The sequence below is a fragment of the Trachemys scripta genome, chromosome 2, assembly GCF_013100865.1.
Source record: "Trachemys scripta elegans isolate TJP31775 chromosome 2, CAS_Tse_1.0, whole genome shotgun sequence".
Taxonomy (NCBI): domain Eukaryota; kingdom Metazoa; phylum Chordata; order Testudines; family Emydidae; genus Trachemys; species Trachemys scripta.
In genome coordinates, this window is record NC_048299.1 from 75907658 (window position 1) to 75924295 (window position 16638).

General features: G+C 38.8%; 1 protein-coding gene across 4 annotated transcripts in view; it reads left to right on the top strand.

Moving 5' to 3' along the window:
* Positions 1-16638, top strand: part of ATP2C1 (ATPase secretory pathway Ca2+ transporting 1) — a 116918-nt gene that overhangs the window by 55178 nt on the left and 45102 nt on the right. For all 4 annotated transcript variants that reach the window (XM_034760906.1, XM_034760904.1, XM_034760907.1 and 1 more), the window contains 5 exons: positions 2-91; positions 4834-4869; positions 6851-6912; positions 7609-7717; positions 14904-15059. In XM_034760906.1, coding sequence (XP_034616797.1) covers positions 2-91; positions 4834-4869; positions 6851-6912; positions 7609-7717; positions 14904-15059 — 453 coding nt within the window. The remainder of the gene's footprint in view (position 1; positions 92-4833; positions 4870-6850; positions 6913-7608; positions 7718-14903; positions 15060-16638) is intronic.

Genomic DNA, 16638 nt, shown 5'->3' on the forward strand with positions numbered 1-16638 from the left:
GTTTAAAAACCCTCTTATTATGCTTCTCCTGGCTTCTGCGGTCATCAGTATTGTAATGCATCAGTTTGATGATGCTGTCAGTATCACCGTGGTAAGAAACTGAAATTTGCCTTGTCTTTGGATTTCACTTTTAAAAAATGTGTATTTAGGTTCAGTAAACTGGCATTTAACTTTAATAGTCCAGTGTTTTCCAAGCTAATGTGCACTGTATCACTCCTTTCTAACTTATAAGACAAGTTACATGCTGCTGTTCAGTAACAGCCTATTCTTAATTGCAAATGGAAAATCTTTTCCACAATGTACAGTTGTTAAAACTAGATCTTGCATTTGTTAAAATGTGTTTGACGAATATATTGACTAGCTCTCAAAGTATATTAACAACATTTACTAAATTAAAACACGTGCCAGATGAACTAAAAATACTGAAGGTGTTTGTTTGCAACTGTCAAGGTAGCAATAAAACATGTCAATCTGTCCAGTATTTCTCTTTGATAGGATATATGTTCCAAATCTCTTACTGGCCTTTAATCCTAAATTGTGGCTGCATTACACAATTGAACCATACTTCCTATCAATGACCTATTAAGAGACTCTCTGTTTGTATGTTAATTAAGTTCTTTGAAAGATGCAATCTGGAGTCATCCGCATCGTAAAAGTACATTTCAGTTTATTTTTTCTCACTTTCATCTAGCCAGAAAGAGCAGAAGATGCTACCAGAAAAAAAAAAGTTTTTGTAGAAGTCTGTAGATAAGTGTGAAATAAGCAATACACTAGTGGGCCAATAAAATATTGCTAATTATTTGTCTGTCTGCAGTAAGGAGGAAATTGTCACTTCTAGTGACTTCAAAAAAGTGATGTCCTAAGTGTGTTGTAAATTGTGACATAAGGTGGGTGAAGTGGTTTTAAAAAAAATATTATTTTTATTGGATCAATGTGTTGGTGAGGAGCGGTGGCGGCACCAAGCACGTGCCTGGGGTGGCAAGCTGCGGGGGGCGCCCTGCCGGTCCCTGCGAGGGCAGCAGGCAGGCTGCCTTCGGCGGCATGCCTGCAGGAGGTCCCCAATCCCACGGATTCGGCGTACCCGCTGCCAAATCCACAGGACCGGCGGACCTCCCGCAGGCATGCCACCGAAGGCAGCCTGCCTGCTGTGCTTTGGGCGGCAAAAAAGCTAGAGCTGCCCCTGGTGAGGAGACGAGCTTGAGTCCTCTCAGAGCTCTTCTTCAGGTCTGGGAAAGGAACTCCGCGTCGCAGCAAAGATAATGGCCCATTAACACCTCTGCAGCCATAAGACAAAAAGAGGGGGTTAGTGGTTACAAGTTGGATTTATGGCTTATTACAATAGTGTCTCTGTTCAGTCCCTGACTTTTTTGGTGTCTAGCAGAATTTTAAGCTCCAAGGCCTGTCTTTTGAAAATGTTGTGCAGGTTTCTTTTCAGGATCAGGACTGAAAGGTCAGATATATGGTGTTTGCTTTGTGTAAAGTGTTCATGCTCAAGTGTTTAATCTTATTTTCCTGTGTTGGTTCATTCAAGAGTATGTGGGTGAAACTAGACAATCACTACAATTGTTAGGTCATTTAGTGCACTGGATGAGGTGCACTACGTATTGTGATAGACGTGTAGGATCCATGGGTCTTGTAAGGTGTATGGGGGGTGGGGGGTGTTGACCATTGTAGTAGTGGAGATATGTCTGCAGGTTTTGCATCCCTTCTGGTAGCGTCTGGTGCCACTTTGAGTTGTTGTGTCCTGGTCTGTGGGGAGTTTGCTTCTGATGGAGAGGTTGGGGGATTGTTTGAAGGCCAGATGTGGGGGTTCAGGAAAGATTTCTTTCAGGATGGGGTTCCCATTGAACCTGGTTTGGTAGGTGTGCAGTCAGGTGTGTTTTGAAGCAGGTTCTCTTGGTGTATTCGGGTGGCTTGTTTCATGATGTGGCCTACTTCTCTGGTGGTATCCTTGTTTAACAAAGGTGATTTTTAAGTGTGTCAAGGTGTGTATATACTGGACTTTCTCCTTGGTGCATATTCTGTGATAGCTGAGTGCCTGGCTGTAGATAACAGATTTATTTGAGTTTCAGGTGGCTACTGGAACTACAAAGATAAGTGTGGTGATCTGTGGATTTCTTGTTTGTGGTTGTCTGTAGGGTTCTATTGTTAAAGCTGATTGTGGTATCCAGGAAGTTGATGCTAGTGTAGGAGTGATCCAGAGAGAGGTTAGTAGACAGGTAGTGGTGGTTGAAGTTGTGGTGGAAGTCTGAGGAAGTTTTGACATCTGTCCAGAGGATGAAAATATCATTGATGTATCTTTCGTGTGTCCCTGTTTTTTGTGGTGAAGTTGTTGTGCAGAAATTTGTGTACTACTTCAAAGGTGGCTGGCATATTGAGGAGCCATCCTAGCACCTATGACTGTTTCCATGGTTTTGGACAAAGTTTACTGTTGAATGTAAAATTGTTATGGGTGAGGATGAAATGGATGAGTTTGTTTGGGGTGGATATCTGAGGGTTGTCCATCTTGCAAATATTTGAAGCAGGCAATAATGCCATCACTGTGAAGGATGTTGCTGTATAAAGACTACCTCTGTGGTGCCAAGGATGGTGTTTTGAGGGAGGTTTTTAATATTGTGGAGTTTGAGCAGGGAATCAGTTGTTGTAGAGGAAGTTGGCCCCCTTTTTTTTGTGTGGTTTGAGAATGGTTTGTTTTCTGTGAGTTTCAATATTTCTTTAGTAAGAGTGCTGTGGTCTGATATGATGGGTCTGCCTGGGTTCCCTTGTTTGTGTATCTTGGGAAGCATGTAGAAGGTCACTGGGATGGGTTTGTGGGGGATGAGTTTGTAGAGTCTTTCTTAGCATTGTTTGGGGAAGGATTTGGTATCCTTAAGTTCCTGGGTAAATTGTGGTGTGGAGTGGTTTTCGGGTTCTTTCTAGTAAGTGGTATAGGAGAGTTGTTGGATGGCCTTGCTAACATAGTCCTCATGGTTGAGGCCTATAATGGTGTCTTGTCTGCTGGTTTGATCACTATCTGGTAGTTAGATTTCAGGAACTGTATGGCTGTCCTCAGTGGTGGAGAGACTATGGTGGATCTGATTAAGGATTTTGCAGTCCAGTTTTTTCTCAAGCAATCAATGTAATGATCAAGAGTGCGTTTTCATCCGCTCTGTGGTGTCCAGTCAGGTGATTCTTTTTTCTTTGATTGTTGGTGGGGACGTGGTAATTGTAAGTGGTGGCGTCATTGTGGAAGAATTCTTCTTCTGCCCCACCACAGAACTTGATACCATACTAACATGGAGACCAAGAAGTTGTCCCTTATACTAAGTAGTCTGTTCCACCTTGCATTTTGCTGTTTCCTAGACCTGAAGAAGAGCTCTTTGTCTCTTGAAAGCTTGTCTCCCTCACCAACAGAAGTTGGCCCAATAAAAGATATTACCTCATCCACCTTGTCTCTCCTAATAACTTGGGACCAACATGGCAATGAGTACACTTCAGACAACAATGGTAAATTGCGGTGTCCTTTATATCCGAGATCAACAGGTGGCAGGTACAAAATTGAGCTGGTTTTAGGCTGACCACCTGCCTTTTTCTCATGAGAAATGTTACTTCTAGTGTTAACTCTGGCAGGTTAGATAGAAAGATGCAGCTTTAGGTGTTAAAAATCTGACTACTTCTACGTGAAGATGACAAACTATGCAATTCTGTAGCTTAAGCATAGTGCTCACTTGGGATGTTCTATAGTATCTAATGCTCTACATGGACATCTAATTCTGTTGTCTACCAAAAAGTTATGTGTACTTAATCAAAGTTCAATTAGGCTTGACCATTCTTCTTGGGATTTTAATAGATACACTAACACTATCTGTCCCCTTGAGCAAGGTAAAGGAAAAGGGATCGGAGGTGACTGTAGTCTCTGCACTACAGCATCAGAAACGTACCTGTGGCTATCGGTGGGTGAACATGGGGGCTGAATTACCTAAGGATACAGAGAACAATTGCAGCTAAATTACATCTCCTCATAATTGTTTTTCTGTTGTCTGGCTCCTCCTAGTTAATTCACCTCTTAATCTTGTTACTAAAATACATCTTCTGGAAGCTGTTAGAGAGGCTTTGTAATAACTTTAGATGAAAGTGCAGAAAAATCTGTCTGGCCCCTTAGCTTTGAGTAACTGGTCTATAATAGTACAAAGAACCTCAACAAGAAAATCAATACTTCTGGAGAGTAACCATGCTATGGAGGGGTGTAGAACATATACATTTCACACTAAAATACACAATGCTTTGTTTACAAAACGTATACTAATATCTCAAAAGTGAGGCTTAAATATATTCTTTAGAGTAATTAAATAGCATTTCTGGTTGCAAAGCTGTAAGTATCTTGGTTGGTTGTTTTTTTCCAGTAGTTATAGTACATAACTGCAGCACTTTTGTAATCATCTCTTCATTCATATAGATATAAGTGAAAAGAACATGACCAGTATACCAGTTGGCCTATGTACCTCTCGGGTACCTTTGTGTACATCTGCCTGTTGCCACCTTTTAGAAATGTAGTGCAAACAGCAATTTTTTTCTAAACACTGAATCTCCTTGTTCAAAACGTATATCTGCCATGTGTTTGAAATTCACATTGAAATTGTTTCTCTGTAAGCCAATTGCATGAAGGTTTTAGATGTTCCCCAACATAATGATAAAACTGGTATAAGTTGCCCTGTTTTTTTAAATAATGGATCTGTTTCAGGTAGTATAGCTTTACGTATATTGGCAAATATAACTAAGCTAGAGCTAATATGACTGTTTATTCTACCTGATATTTGGAATTTCAAAAAATTAACTGCTTTTATTTCTGTTCAGGCAATACTCATTGTTGTTACCGTTGCCTTTGTTCAGGTAAGAACTCTATTTTGCCAACTTAAATCACATTAGTACTTCATATAAATTCTTCTATGTAAGCAATTGCTATAGTTTTCCTAGAGATATTGCACAATTGTGAATGGCAGAGAAGATTGTCCATGCTTAATTTTTTTCATAACAACCGTAAATCTTGTCTATAAACAAACCACTTTAATCAGTGTAATTATAGTTAGAGTGGTACACTTGCACAGGAATAGCTGTGTCCACGCTATGGGGGTTGTACTGCTTTAACTACATTGGCAAAAAATCACAACACTAATAGATATAGCAGTACAAAAAATAGGCTTTTGACTACATAGTTTTTCTTTCTTTTTTGAGTGACCCCAATAGGTTTGTCTTAACAGACTGGTAACTCCCAAGTATGGACTTCCCTGGCTGTTTCAGTGCAAGTTTGTTTTTCACTGAGCAGATACCATACTGACTCAGACACTTTATTCTCCATTTATGCGGACATCATGTGCAGAGCAGTCTTCATTTTTTTAATCTTGAAAAAGTTGACTGGGAAAAAATCATACTTCACAAAGTGTATTTCTCATTGAAAGTTACGTACAAAATACAAACTTGAGTTTTTGAAGCATCTGATCTCCCAAAATGTAAACTGTCTATTTTTGTAATGATAGAAAATGGACTAGTTTTCAACACTGTAATTCAAACACAAGAGTAGTTCCAAAAATAGCATCTGAGCTGAGAACCATCATGAAAAATTTCAACTCAAAGTTTTTCAGTTTAAACCACTGAAAACAGTCCTTTCATTGTAAACTCATATCTCAGCAGTAATTTAATCTTGCTGGAAGCATTGCTCTAATAAGAGCAAAGTACTAAAGGATAAAGGAAGGAACCTACAGGATTCTTTAGCAATATATTACGATTGTGAGCTTGTCAAGGCTTGCAGTATATTTTTGTCTTTACTTCTGGGAGAATTCTGCGCCTAAAAATTCTGTAACAAATTAAAAATTCTGTAAAATTCTGCATATTTTATTTGTCAAAATAATGCAATAGAACCACACCAGTTTCAATTATTTTGGTAATTGATGAAAAAGGTGACCACTATTCAGCATTTCCTGAACATGAGAAAGTTAAGTTACAAATACTTGGTAGCCAATACCCTGCATTCCAGTTATTATCCTGGTTGGCTACTTTGGGAAGTACTTGATTCTGTTTGTCTTGATGTTTTGACTGCTTAATAAACATTTTATTTGCCCTCAGTCTTTCTTTTATTTATAAATGGGTAATTGTGCCACTCTGGCACAGGAAAAAAGCGAGAAGGCACATAGCTTTTCCTAGCTGAGGATTCCCTTACTGTCATTTACAATAATACTCCTTTACACCCCTCTGGCAATGTAAAGGAGTCTTAAAACTTTTACATTTTATACTGCTGGGGGAATCGACTAAGAATGGAACATTTAACAACTATGAGGGCAGGTTGCTACATTTTTGCTCTGCCTCATGCTTACCTCCCAACAGCCCAAAGCCCTACCCCCTCCACTCCTGGCGAGGCACAATAGCAAGTGAGGGGGACAGTCTCTCTCGCTCCTTTGCACGCACACCCGTTCTCCTCCCCGCCCCCATTCACCACTGTGACTTACACTCTGCTGGCTGCTCTGGGTGCTTGAATAGACTCCCCAGGCTGCCAGGGAAGGAGCTCGTATTCCCCTCAGTTTTTTGTTTCCCAATTTTTTTTTTCTGCGGGGGATCAAAGAAATCTGCAGACTATATGAATTCTACGCCCCCCTGCAGTAGTGCAGAATCCCCCCAGGAGTAGTCCTTTGCAACACTTAGCATCTCTGGGCCTGATTGGGTTCTCTGAGTACTACCTTTAATACATAAGGCTGGCTTAAGTAGTAGGTACAGTTTTATAGAAAACAAAAAACCTGTTGATCAGTAATTTTTTCTCACATTATTTGTGGTCCGTTTCAAAGGCTTTCTCTCCTCTAATTGCATCTTTATTTCACTGCAGGAGTACCGCTCAGAAAAATCTCTCGAAGAGCTTAGTAAACTTGTACCTCCCGAATGCCACTGGTATGGCACCTTCTACTGTTTCAGACTTAAATTTAAGTGACAAAGCTGGTTAAGCATTAAACTTAATCTGCTGTGAATGTAAAGGCACTTCAGGGGAAAAGCTTACTGTAACTTACATAACCCTATGATTCCACATTAGCATGTCAAATTGTTACACTATTATAGAGCATGTTAAAGGAAAAGCTTTCCAACTATAAGGATAGTTAAGCATTGGAATAGGCTCCCAAGGAAGGCTGTGGAATCCTCATGATTTGAAGTTTTTAAAGAACACATTGGACAAACACCTGTCAGGAATGGTGTAAGTTGGATTCAGGGGGCTGGACTTGATGACCCCTCGATGTCCTTTCCAGCCTTACATTTCTATAATTCAATGGATCTGACCTTAAAAATAGTGAATTTTTAAAGCTTTTTAACTTAAGCATAAAATATCACCATGTTTCAAGACACTTAGAATAGTGCAAATCAGGTTACGTTTCACACCATAGTAATACAAGGATAATCTTGTTGTCAGTGTCATTGTTTGAAACTAAAGTCTTTTGTTGCAATGTAGAGCTAATCTACTTAAAATCAGTTTTTTATCCTGCCTGTAGTACTATGTAATAGGGATTTCTGCCCCAAACAAAATGCAGGAAAGTAATTCTTAAATTGATAATGCACTTCCACTTTTGATTGACTATATATTTGTGTTCTCCACAGTGTACGTGAAGGTAGGGTGGAACACACACTTGCCAGAGACTTGGTTCCAGGTGATACAGTCTGCCTGTCAGTGGGAGACAAAGTCCCTGCTGATCTACGCTTGTTTGAGGTATGTGTTTAGAAAATTGTCTTTTAAAATTGGTTTGGGTGGGGGGGGAAGGAGGCAGGAGGGACAGGAAAGGTAAATGAAAACTTGTATACAGGAACAAAGATTATTATAGTCTAGTGGCTAAAATACTTGGTTATAGAGAATGCTAGTGTTTTGCTTCCAAGATTTAGATTTTTGGGCAGTGTGTGATACACATACATATGGGTGGCTACTAATTTTCCTGTAATATTTGTGGAGCAATTGGGAGGACCTGATTCTAAAGACCCTTTCAATTTTTACTCCAATTTACTGACTTAATTTATTAGTCAGTTAAGTACTTTCCCTAAATACATGAAATACAGCAGGCTGTGAAATGATAACTTTGTTTTGCCAGTCTGAATCATCAACCCTCTATCTGGCAGTTGTTTGCAGCTGATTTTGATTTTTTGTTGAATCTTTCCTTATATTAATCTTATTGGATATAACTTAAATGTTCCAATTTGTTCATAATTCTATATTTAAGACCTTATAGATGCTTATGTAGTTGTGCCATTCTATTTTATATCCTTTGCATCAGAAATGTAATATATAAAATTGTCTAGTTTACTAAATATCTGACTTCTAACATGAGTATGAGTACCAGTGTCTAGGTGTTAGCGATAACATATACACCTCTACCCCGATATAACACTGTCCTCGGGAGCCTAAAAATCTTATTGCGTTATAGGTGAAACCGCGTTATATTGAACTTGCTTTGATCTGCCGGAGTGTGCAGTCCTGCCCCCCCGGAGCGCTGCTTTACTGCGTTATATCTGAATTCATGTTATATCAGGGTAGAGGTGTATATAAATCCTCCAAACACAACAAAAAGTGGGAATATATATTTATTTTGCTTTCTGTGATCCTTACTTCCCTTGAAGCTGAAAGTTTTATGTTCTTAATATTGGTGGTCTCTGTGATGTTAGGCATTTTCAGGGCTCTCACATTAATATTTTCAGGACTCTTGTTGAATTGATTGGAAAAGTCTTGGAAGCACTTGCTGTTTGTTAATGCAGGTTTTTCTATGCAGTGTCCCAACTAGTTCCCTTTTGAGACTTTTTTTGGAAAAACTAATAACTATATTTGATACTAATCTACAATGCACTTTTTCATTGCTCCTGTTTTATATCTGTCATTAGCTCCCTCTGACGCTATCAAGCCATGTGCTTTTGCGTTCCGTCGTCTCTGCCCTAATGCCCTGTTATGCAGCATGATTTTCTACAGAAGTGACATAAAAATATTTGTGTTGTTTTTGTTATACACTTGCATTGCTTTTGTTGTCTCACTCATAAAATTTACAGCATGTTGTGGTAATGCTACTTGTCACAGCACCTTTTCTGTCCTCCGTCTTGAAGGTGCAACCATACATAGCAACCAAACATAGCAGCCATACATAGCAATAGGCCGGATCAGTGCTTACCACATTGAGCTTCATAATTACTGATGCTCTTATTTTGCAATGGTTTTCAAATTACAGCCATTCTCCTCCATCTACCATTATAACACCTTAACCCTCTCTCTTTCCAACATGGTTGTGGGGTTGTGTGTGTATGTATGTATGTATGTCCTCTCCCGATTCCTACTTGATGGGTTCTAAATGTCCCTTCTTAGAAACTTGAAGGCCAATTTAGGTTTTTTTGTGGGATGGCTGACCAGGTTAGTTTATATCCTGATGGTACACTTGACTTGGACTCTAGTTCTGAACTGTATCTTTTATGTTCCTGATGTGGCAGAGTATAGTAGTTATGCTCAGTTTTAGCATAGGTACAAAGGCATGATGGCTGTGAGCTACTATAGGTATTGCCTGTTCCAGCAGTGCTAAGGGGTTGGATGGGAAAGGGGAGCCTTGTAGGATCAAGTCTACATCTCTCACTCATCTTTTGGTCTGTGTATGGAGAACTCAAGGGAGAAGCACCAAGAGAAGTCAGAGGAAAACAACTAGATTAAAACTTCTGAATTTTGTACAAAGTTGAGAATTTTTACTTTAGATTCAGTGATATCTGTATTGTTTAAGCATTTCCATTTTAAAGGTTCTCTTCAAATACTTCTAACTTTATCAAACTTCTAATTTTGGGCTGAGATTTTGTTCCTCATTTTCATTCTGAAAGCAAAATTTCGGCTATGTTGCACATGAAAAGTTAAGCCCTTTGGGTGTGTTTTTTGTTTTTGTTTTTGTTTTTGTTTTTTTGTTTTTTTGCAAGTTTTTTCTGAACCATTCTAGTGCTTACGCAATTTGAGGTGGAAAATTGAAATTTGATAAGAACCCCTAGGTAAGACCCTTCAATGGCTTTGTGAAAATCTGTTCTGACTGGGCTACAGTAAAGGATATTAAAATATGAATTTGCCGTGTGCACTGGTTTTTATTATGACTTTACTAGTTCCCCAATGTTCCATTGGCATGGAGCATGTGTGGATAAGAAAACTGTATGGGGGTGAGGGGAGGCTAGGAAATTCCAAACAATCTTTCAAAGAGCATAAAGATTTCAAAGTGAAGACTCAAAACCAGTGAATGTGCAAGATAAGGTTAACCATGTGAACTTAAGTCTGCCCCCTCTTCTGTATCTGTCCCAGTTTGATCTTCAGTTACGTTATCACAGATTTCCCCCCCCCCCCCCCCTTATGAGACTCCCTGCCTCATTTTTCATTCAGGTTGAACAGTGAATGAAATAAGGTTACATTGTGAATGAAGCAGAGGTCCTGCAGAAAATGTGAAGATGTAACTAAAGGCTGTGGGCCAGATTCTGTGCTGTCCAGAAGTGCTGTACCTAGTAGGGGAGAGCAAAAGTGACTTTGGGTTATCTGTGCTCTTGGGATTCTGGGTCACTGAAGGGACCAAAATGGAGAATTTAGGCATCCATATTGGCTGCCCTAAGTAATAGCAGCTTCCCCAGTGCTACCTGTGGCCTGCAGCACAAGCTAGAATGGCTGTAACTGTGTGCAGTGCAGGTTTGGATCTTTCCACCCCGACTCTGTATCCCTACTCTGAGGCTTTTGAGGTGCTTAGAATCTCCTATGGAAACTCAATGCAGTGCCTGTGCCACAGGTATTAGTCTACAAGAAGCTGTAGGAGACTTACAGCCCATTTTCACTGCTGGGGTTGCAAGGTGGAGGCAGCAAGGTGCAGAATCCCTCTGTTTTCTAGATACATGCTCTTGTGTGCTAACGGTCTGTCAGATGTCCTAGGGTCTAAAATTGGGCTGAAATATCCAAAGGAATCATGATTAGAGGCAGACCATGTAGAAAAGATTAGATTTATTGCCCTTTGTACAGATCACCCACCAACTAGGTCCTCCAAAAACAATTAAGTTTTTGTAAGTATACTATTCATCATGCTTAGGATAAAGTGAGAAATGCACTGTGGTTTTTTTTTTTTTTTTTTTAGTGCATGTTGGTTTGACAGCTTCCAAAAATAATTAGCAGGTGGGTAAATTACATGATCTGGGTAGTTGAATCCCAGATGGTGTCTGGCTGGATTCCGATTTAGGAAATATCTCCTTAATTGGTATCAGCATTATGGATTTTATAAGTGTGTAAATCCAAGCTATCTGAATTTCTGTTGAATAGGAAGAAACACTTAGCCAATTCTCTTCAATATCCTTAAAAATGAAATAGACAACTTTAATAGCCTGCAGACATTGTCAAAGGTGGTTTGCTGTTTGTTGATTTCTTTGCATGCACTCATGTAATAACATTTTAGTATTTGTGAATATACATCCCCCTTTAGAGGGATTGTAGACTGCTTCTGATCTGCTATATTCCATTACGTAGAAAATGGAAACATAACTACAGCAGTGTGTACTTTACTGCATTGGTTTTAAATCATTTGTTTCGTCTAGCTTCTGTGTCTGAAACTTGGTGTTAGATTCTTTATTCTTTATCAAGACAGTCATTTTTTTCCTAGCTGCCTTGAACCAATGGAAGTAATTTACTGTTAAGCTTCATAGGCTATTTCTGGAGAAACAAGACTACATTTATTTGCATTGCATGACAATTTAAAAAAAAAAATCTTTGCAAATACTTGGAGTGTAAATAGTTTAAAAGCATATTTTTGAGAGTTTCAATATTCCTACCATGATCTTTTAACAGAGGTTGCAGTTGTACATGAACGTGTTGAGGTAAGGGCTTTTTGGGATATGATCAAATCTGCTTGACCTTAATGACCTCCCTTACATGTATTTAGATCTCCTTGAGAATGAAGCTTATTTTATTAGATGCTTAAGGCTTACACTAAAGATATTCATATGTATGAGTTTTATTCTTAGCCCTTTGTGTCTCTAGGATTTGACTTATTTCATTTATAAAAGGCATTGCATTGTTTGTATCTTAGACCTTTTTCTTGTCTTGTGCTTTTTTAGGTTGGTTTGTGATGAGCAGAGAAATGAAGTTTAATCCAGTTTGTTTATTACTTGACTATTGGTAGATCCTCTTTCATAGAAGAGAATTCTAGCTAGTCTCCTAGATCTGTATGGGCCTATGCTTTCACTTCTGTTCTTAATCAGTGATAGATGTGTGTTTTTCTTTAATAAAAAAAAAACAAAAAACACACAGTAATTGGTTATTTTACTGTTTAAAACCCTGGGAAAACTCACTTTGAGGACACATCAGTGTTCATCTGCAGAGCAAAGTAGGCCAGTATAAAAATGTGTGGGATTTGAAGATGCAATGTAAACATGTAGTCGACTTCATAATATCTTAGCGTTATTAGAGAAACCTCTGCGAAGGTGTGAATGCTTGAAGAGGTTTCTTTGATGCCCTGGGATTTAAAACCAAATTAAATGAAAAGCCCACAGTAAGAATCCACGTTAGATGAACATTGCTTTTCAACTTATTTGTACGGAAGTGACAAACACAAGTGATTTAATATATTAGAAGGGTCCTAGAACAAAATACATAGTTTCTTGCTTGATCATATATGTACATACATGCATATAGATAATTGTTATAGTTTTCTTTTTGTTTATAGTTATTCAAATGAAATTGTTTGCTTTGACAAAACTCAATAAGTTTAGCCTGAATGAGGAAATATAGCTTTAGTGAACTACCTGTTTTTTAGGTGATTGGAATTGAGTAGGTTTTAGAATACTAGTCAGAGGGGGAGTAGGAATAGGACAGTTGGAAAAACTGTTTGTTTAAATATTCTGAAACAAACTTCTAAATCTTCAGGCTAATCTTCTAGTTGATGACTGTCTTAGTAAACTGCAGAAATTAGAGTTAAGCAGTGTTTGTACTTTAAAGCATTTCATGTATAAGGAAAAAGGAAAAATCTTTACTGAACTAACTCCCACAGCATATGCTGAAACTCTCATTTTTCTAAAACATGAAATTTGAAACTTCTTCCAACCTTTCTAATCTCTATATACTAATGAGCTATCCATGTATTCTGCCAATCCTCTCTGAAATCAGAATGTAACCCTGACAAATTAAAATATTGCATATTACAATTCAGGCTTCAGACAAAATATCTCTTGGGAGTGATTATTTAGACGTTTCAGTCTTTTTTTTTTTTTATTTTTTTTTTAAAAGCTGAACAAGGAGACCAAAGTAATTTGTTTTTTAGTTCCATAGATTTGTGGTACTGTACTGTTTAGATAAAAAAGTAGCACTTTCTGTAGCTGTTCAATTCTACATAGATTTTTATTGATTATGATTGAAAGATTAATTGCAGTTTTTGACCAGTGTCCCTTTTCCTTTATTGATACAGCACCAGCATTTTAAAAATGGGCACTGCCCTGGTAACTATTTGAGAGAATAGCAGGAAATAGAAGGGGTATGGCTGATCACAAAGCGCTTTAGTAAAGGTACTATCCTTTTTTAATGTTAACTACATTATTTTTATTTAGTGATCTATATTAATCTTGCTGTCCAGCATGGATAAAGAATACCCAGTACATCAAAAATAAAATGTTGCCTTTTTAAAAAATCTGGAAATACTTGAACTGCTGTGATCTACCACAGCGTTAATTGTTTTGAGTGCAGTCCAATTGGTCCATCTTTACTTTTTGAAAGACATCCTTTCGAAGAGATTAAGTATTTTAGTGATGATCTTCCCATCTGTCCTTAAACTTTTTTTTTCCCTTCAAGTAGCTGGCTAAAAGTGTAGATTGATTAGACTACAAATAAATGGTGTTCCCTATTTAATCAACATCCCTTTACAGAGTGATTACATTCAGGAGAAGACTAGAGTAGTCCCTTGTGATTGACTTCTGGCTCATTCAAGAGGCCAAAATAACTCCCATTAAAGACCATGGGAAAGACTTTAAGAGGAGTGGGATTTGACCCCAAGACCATTTTAAGTGATATATTTTAAGACTTCTATTTTTTGTTTTGCACTACCTTTATTTCTTTACCCCATGTCTTAACCTTTCTTATTTTTCTTAATACTAATTCTTCCTCTTTCTGACAGACTCATTCCTGGGCGGTTCTGCTGATTTAAGGGAATCTAGATTAAAGAAACACATTTTCATCTATGCAATCATATCTCCTGAACAACAAGGGCGCCTTGACTATTGGCAGGGAATGGTGGTTTTTTTTTTTTTCTTTTTTCCCAAGAATTTAAGTGTGAACAAGCACTTTAGGGAACAGGATTCTTGTTAGGAGTTGCCGAAGAATGAAACTAAGAATTGTGTCATAGGTGAGAGTGAAAGGATGCAGCGGTGCATATGTACTTGCAATCCTAATTAACCCTTTTGGTCAGTGGTTGAATGGTCCCAATAGCAGCCCTTCTTCGGGTGGATCTATAGAGAAATTAGGGTTTTGGGATCCAGTTGGTGGTGGTTTTAATAAAGGCAAGTGAATTGCATCCTCACTTATAGTCAGTACTGTTTTTTCCAAGCCATTAGGGTATCTTTCTTGTTTTTCTCTTCTCAAGCTTTCCTTTGGTTTAATACCTAAGATCCCAAAGACTTTTGCATTTATTGAACTGGAGGATATAGCCTGTACAACAGCTTGTTCATTTAGTTAGTTTTCAACTCACTTCATTGATTATAAGAGCATGTTTAGTTAATGTGTATAATTTCCTAACACACATGCAATACATTTTATTTTTCTAAGAAGGGAATCTGAGGGAGAATTTAACAACTGTCTCAGCATTCTGAATACTTTGAAAAACTCAATACTGTACAGATAGACATGAAGTTTTTTACTTAGTCAGTCTGTTTTGTTCCCAAAGGCTGTGGATCTTTCTATTGATGAATCTAGTCTGACAGGCGAGACTGCTCCGTGCTCTAAATCGACTGCTCCTCAGCCAGCTGCTACCAATGGAGACCTCACCTCCAGAAGCAATATTGCTTTCATGGGCACACTGGTTAGATGTGGAAAGGCAAAGGTAATATCATATTGATAGAGAAGAATGTACTGCATGTCTTAATTATTTCTAAGCTGCCAGATCTACTTTAAAGTTCATCCATCTGTTGACAATGTAGCTTAATAGCTGTACAATATTTACATTTTTCTTAGACCAATATTTAAAATGCATGACCTTTTGCTATTAATATAGAAATGTTTAACTACCTGATGTACTATAGCAGAACTTCTTTTTTTGTAGCTTACTTCAATTACTTGGTTCCAGGGACCCCTGAGGGGGCTGAAAGTACTAAAAGGGGAGTGTCTGTTTGCAGGGGGGGGGGAATTGGCCTATGAACACCACAAGGTCAGCCCATCTACAAAGTCCCAGGTCTTTCACTTCTGGGAACCATTCCTTTCAACTGCACTGGAGACCAACCACTGGGGGTGCCAGCAACTATCTTGGCCATATCCCACCCACACTGCCTGGCATCAAAACTCCTACTGATCCATTCCCTCACATTCAAGAGCCAGATGTCTTCCCTCAGCATCATCCCTGAAAAACGCAGGCCATTTATAACAGGTGACCCGATGCTCAACCTCTGAACAACCAGTCTTCATGAATATCCTGGTAACCTCATGGTTCACATTCTTCTGGGCCTAATCCACAGGAGTCAGTTCATCAGGTCTCTGTCAAACCACTTTCTGACCAGACCATTCTTATGTCTGGCCACAATTACTTGATCAACCCAATATCCCTTTGAATTCAACTCCTCCAGTTGACTCTAGTGCAGGCCCCAAGATCATTTTTCTCCAAGGTGAATAAACAGGACTTTAGGTGGGTGCTTGTTATTCATTAGTGAATGCAGAAAAGGCATGAGCTGATCCCACAGCATGCCTCTCCTGCTGAACCACTGAATGTGTAAAGATTTGGCCTTGAAACTCAGCTGCAAATCACCTGGCCACCTTCTTGTGGGTCCAGTGCACTATAGAGAGCCGGCAAATCCAAACGTTAGCCATGTTTTGGATATGCCCTGGAATCTGAAACAGAGCAGGTTATTTACTTATTGCCTGTCCTAATAACCTCTCCCCTGGGGTGGACATAAATCTTTAACAATTCAATTTCCAGTGCCCGATAGCCTGAACCTTTTGAGCCAAAAATCTGTGATGCTGCTGCTGTGCTCCTGAAAGAATGTGTACCAAAGTTAGCCAGGTGGAGAGACAAATGGGCAAACACTTTTTACATAACTCCAGCAAACAGCTTCCTGACAAGATATCAATCACCCTTGTACAAGTATCAGGCCTGGCTCCTGATTATATATTATTAGGAAAGTTCTAACTGCTCTTACGGGACACTAGTATTCATTCACACATTCCCATAACACCAAGACCCCTTTCTTGTTTTGTCTGTTTTTGAATACCCTAAGCTCAGTGACGCTGCTCTAGGTGACGGCCATATGTCCAGTAATTCCAATACCTGCTTGGGCCTGTCTGCAGCTGCTTGAGGCAGCTCACTTACTGTGAACGCAGCTGGAATGGAACAAAGAGGCTTCACATGGCCCAGACTAGAGTTTAAATTAATGAAAGGGGGAGGGGGAGGGAACAATTGACTTTCTCCTCTG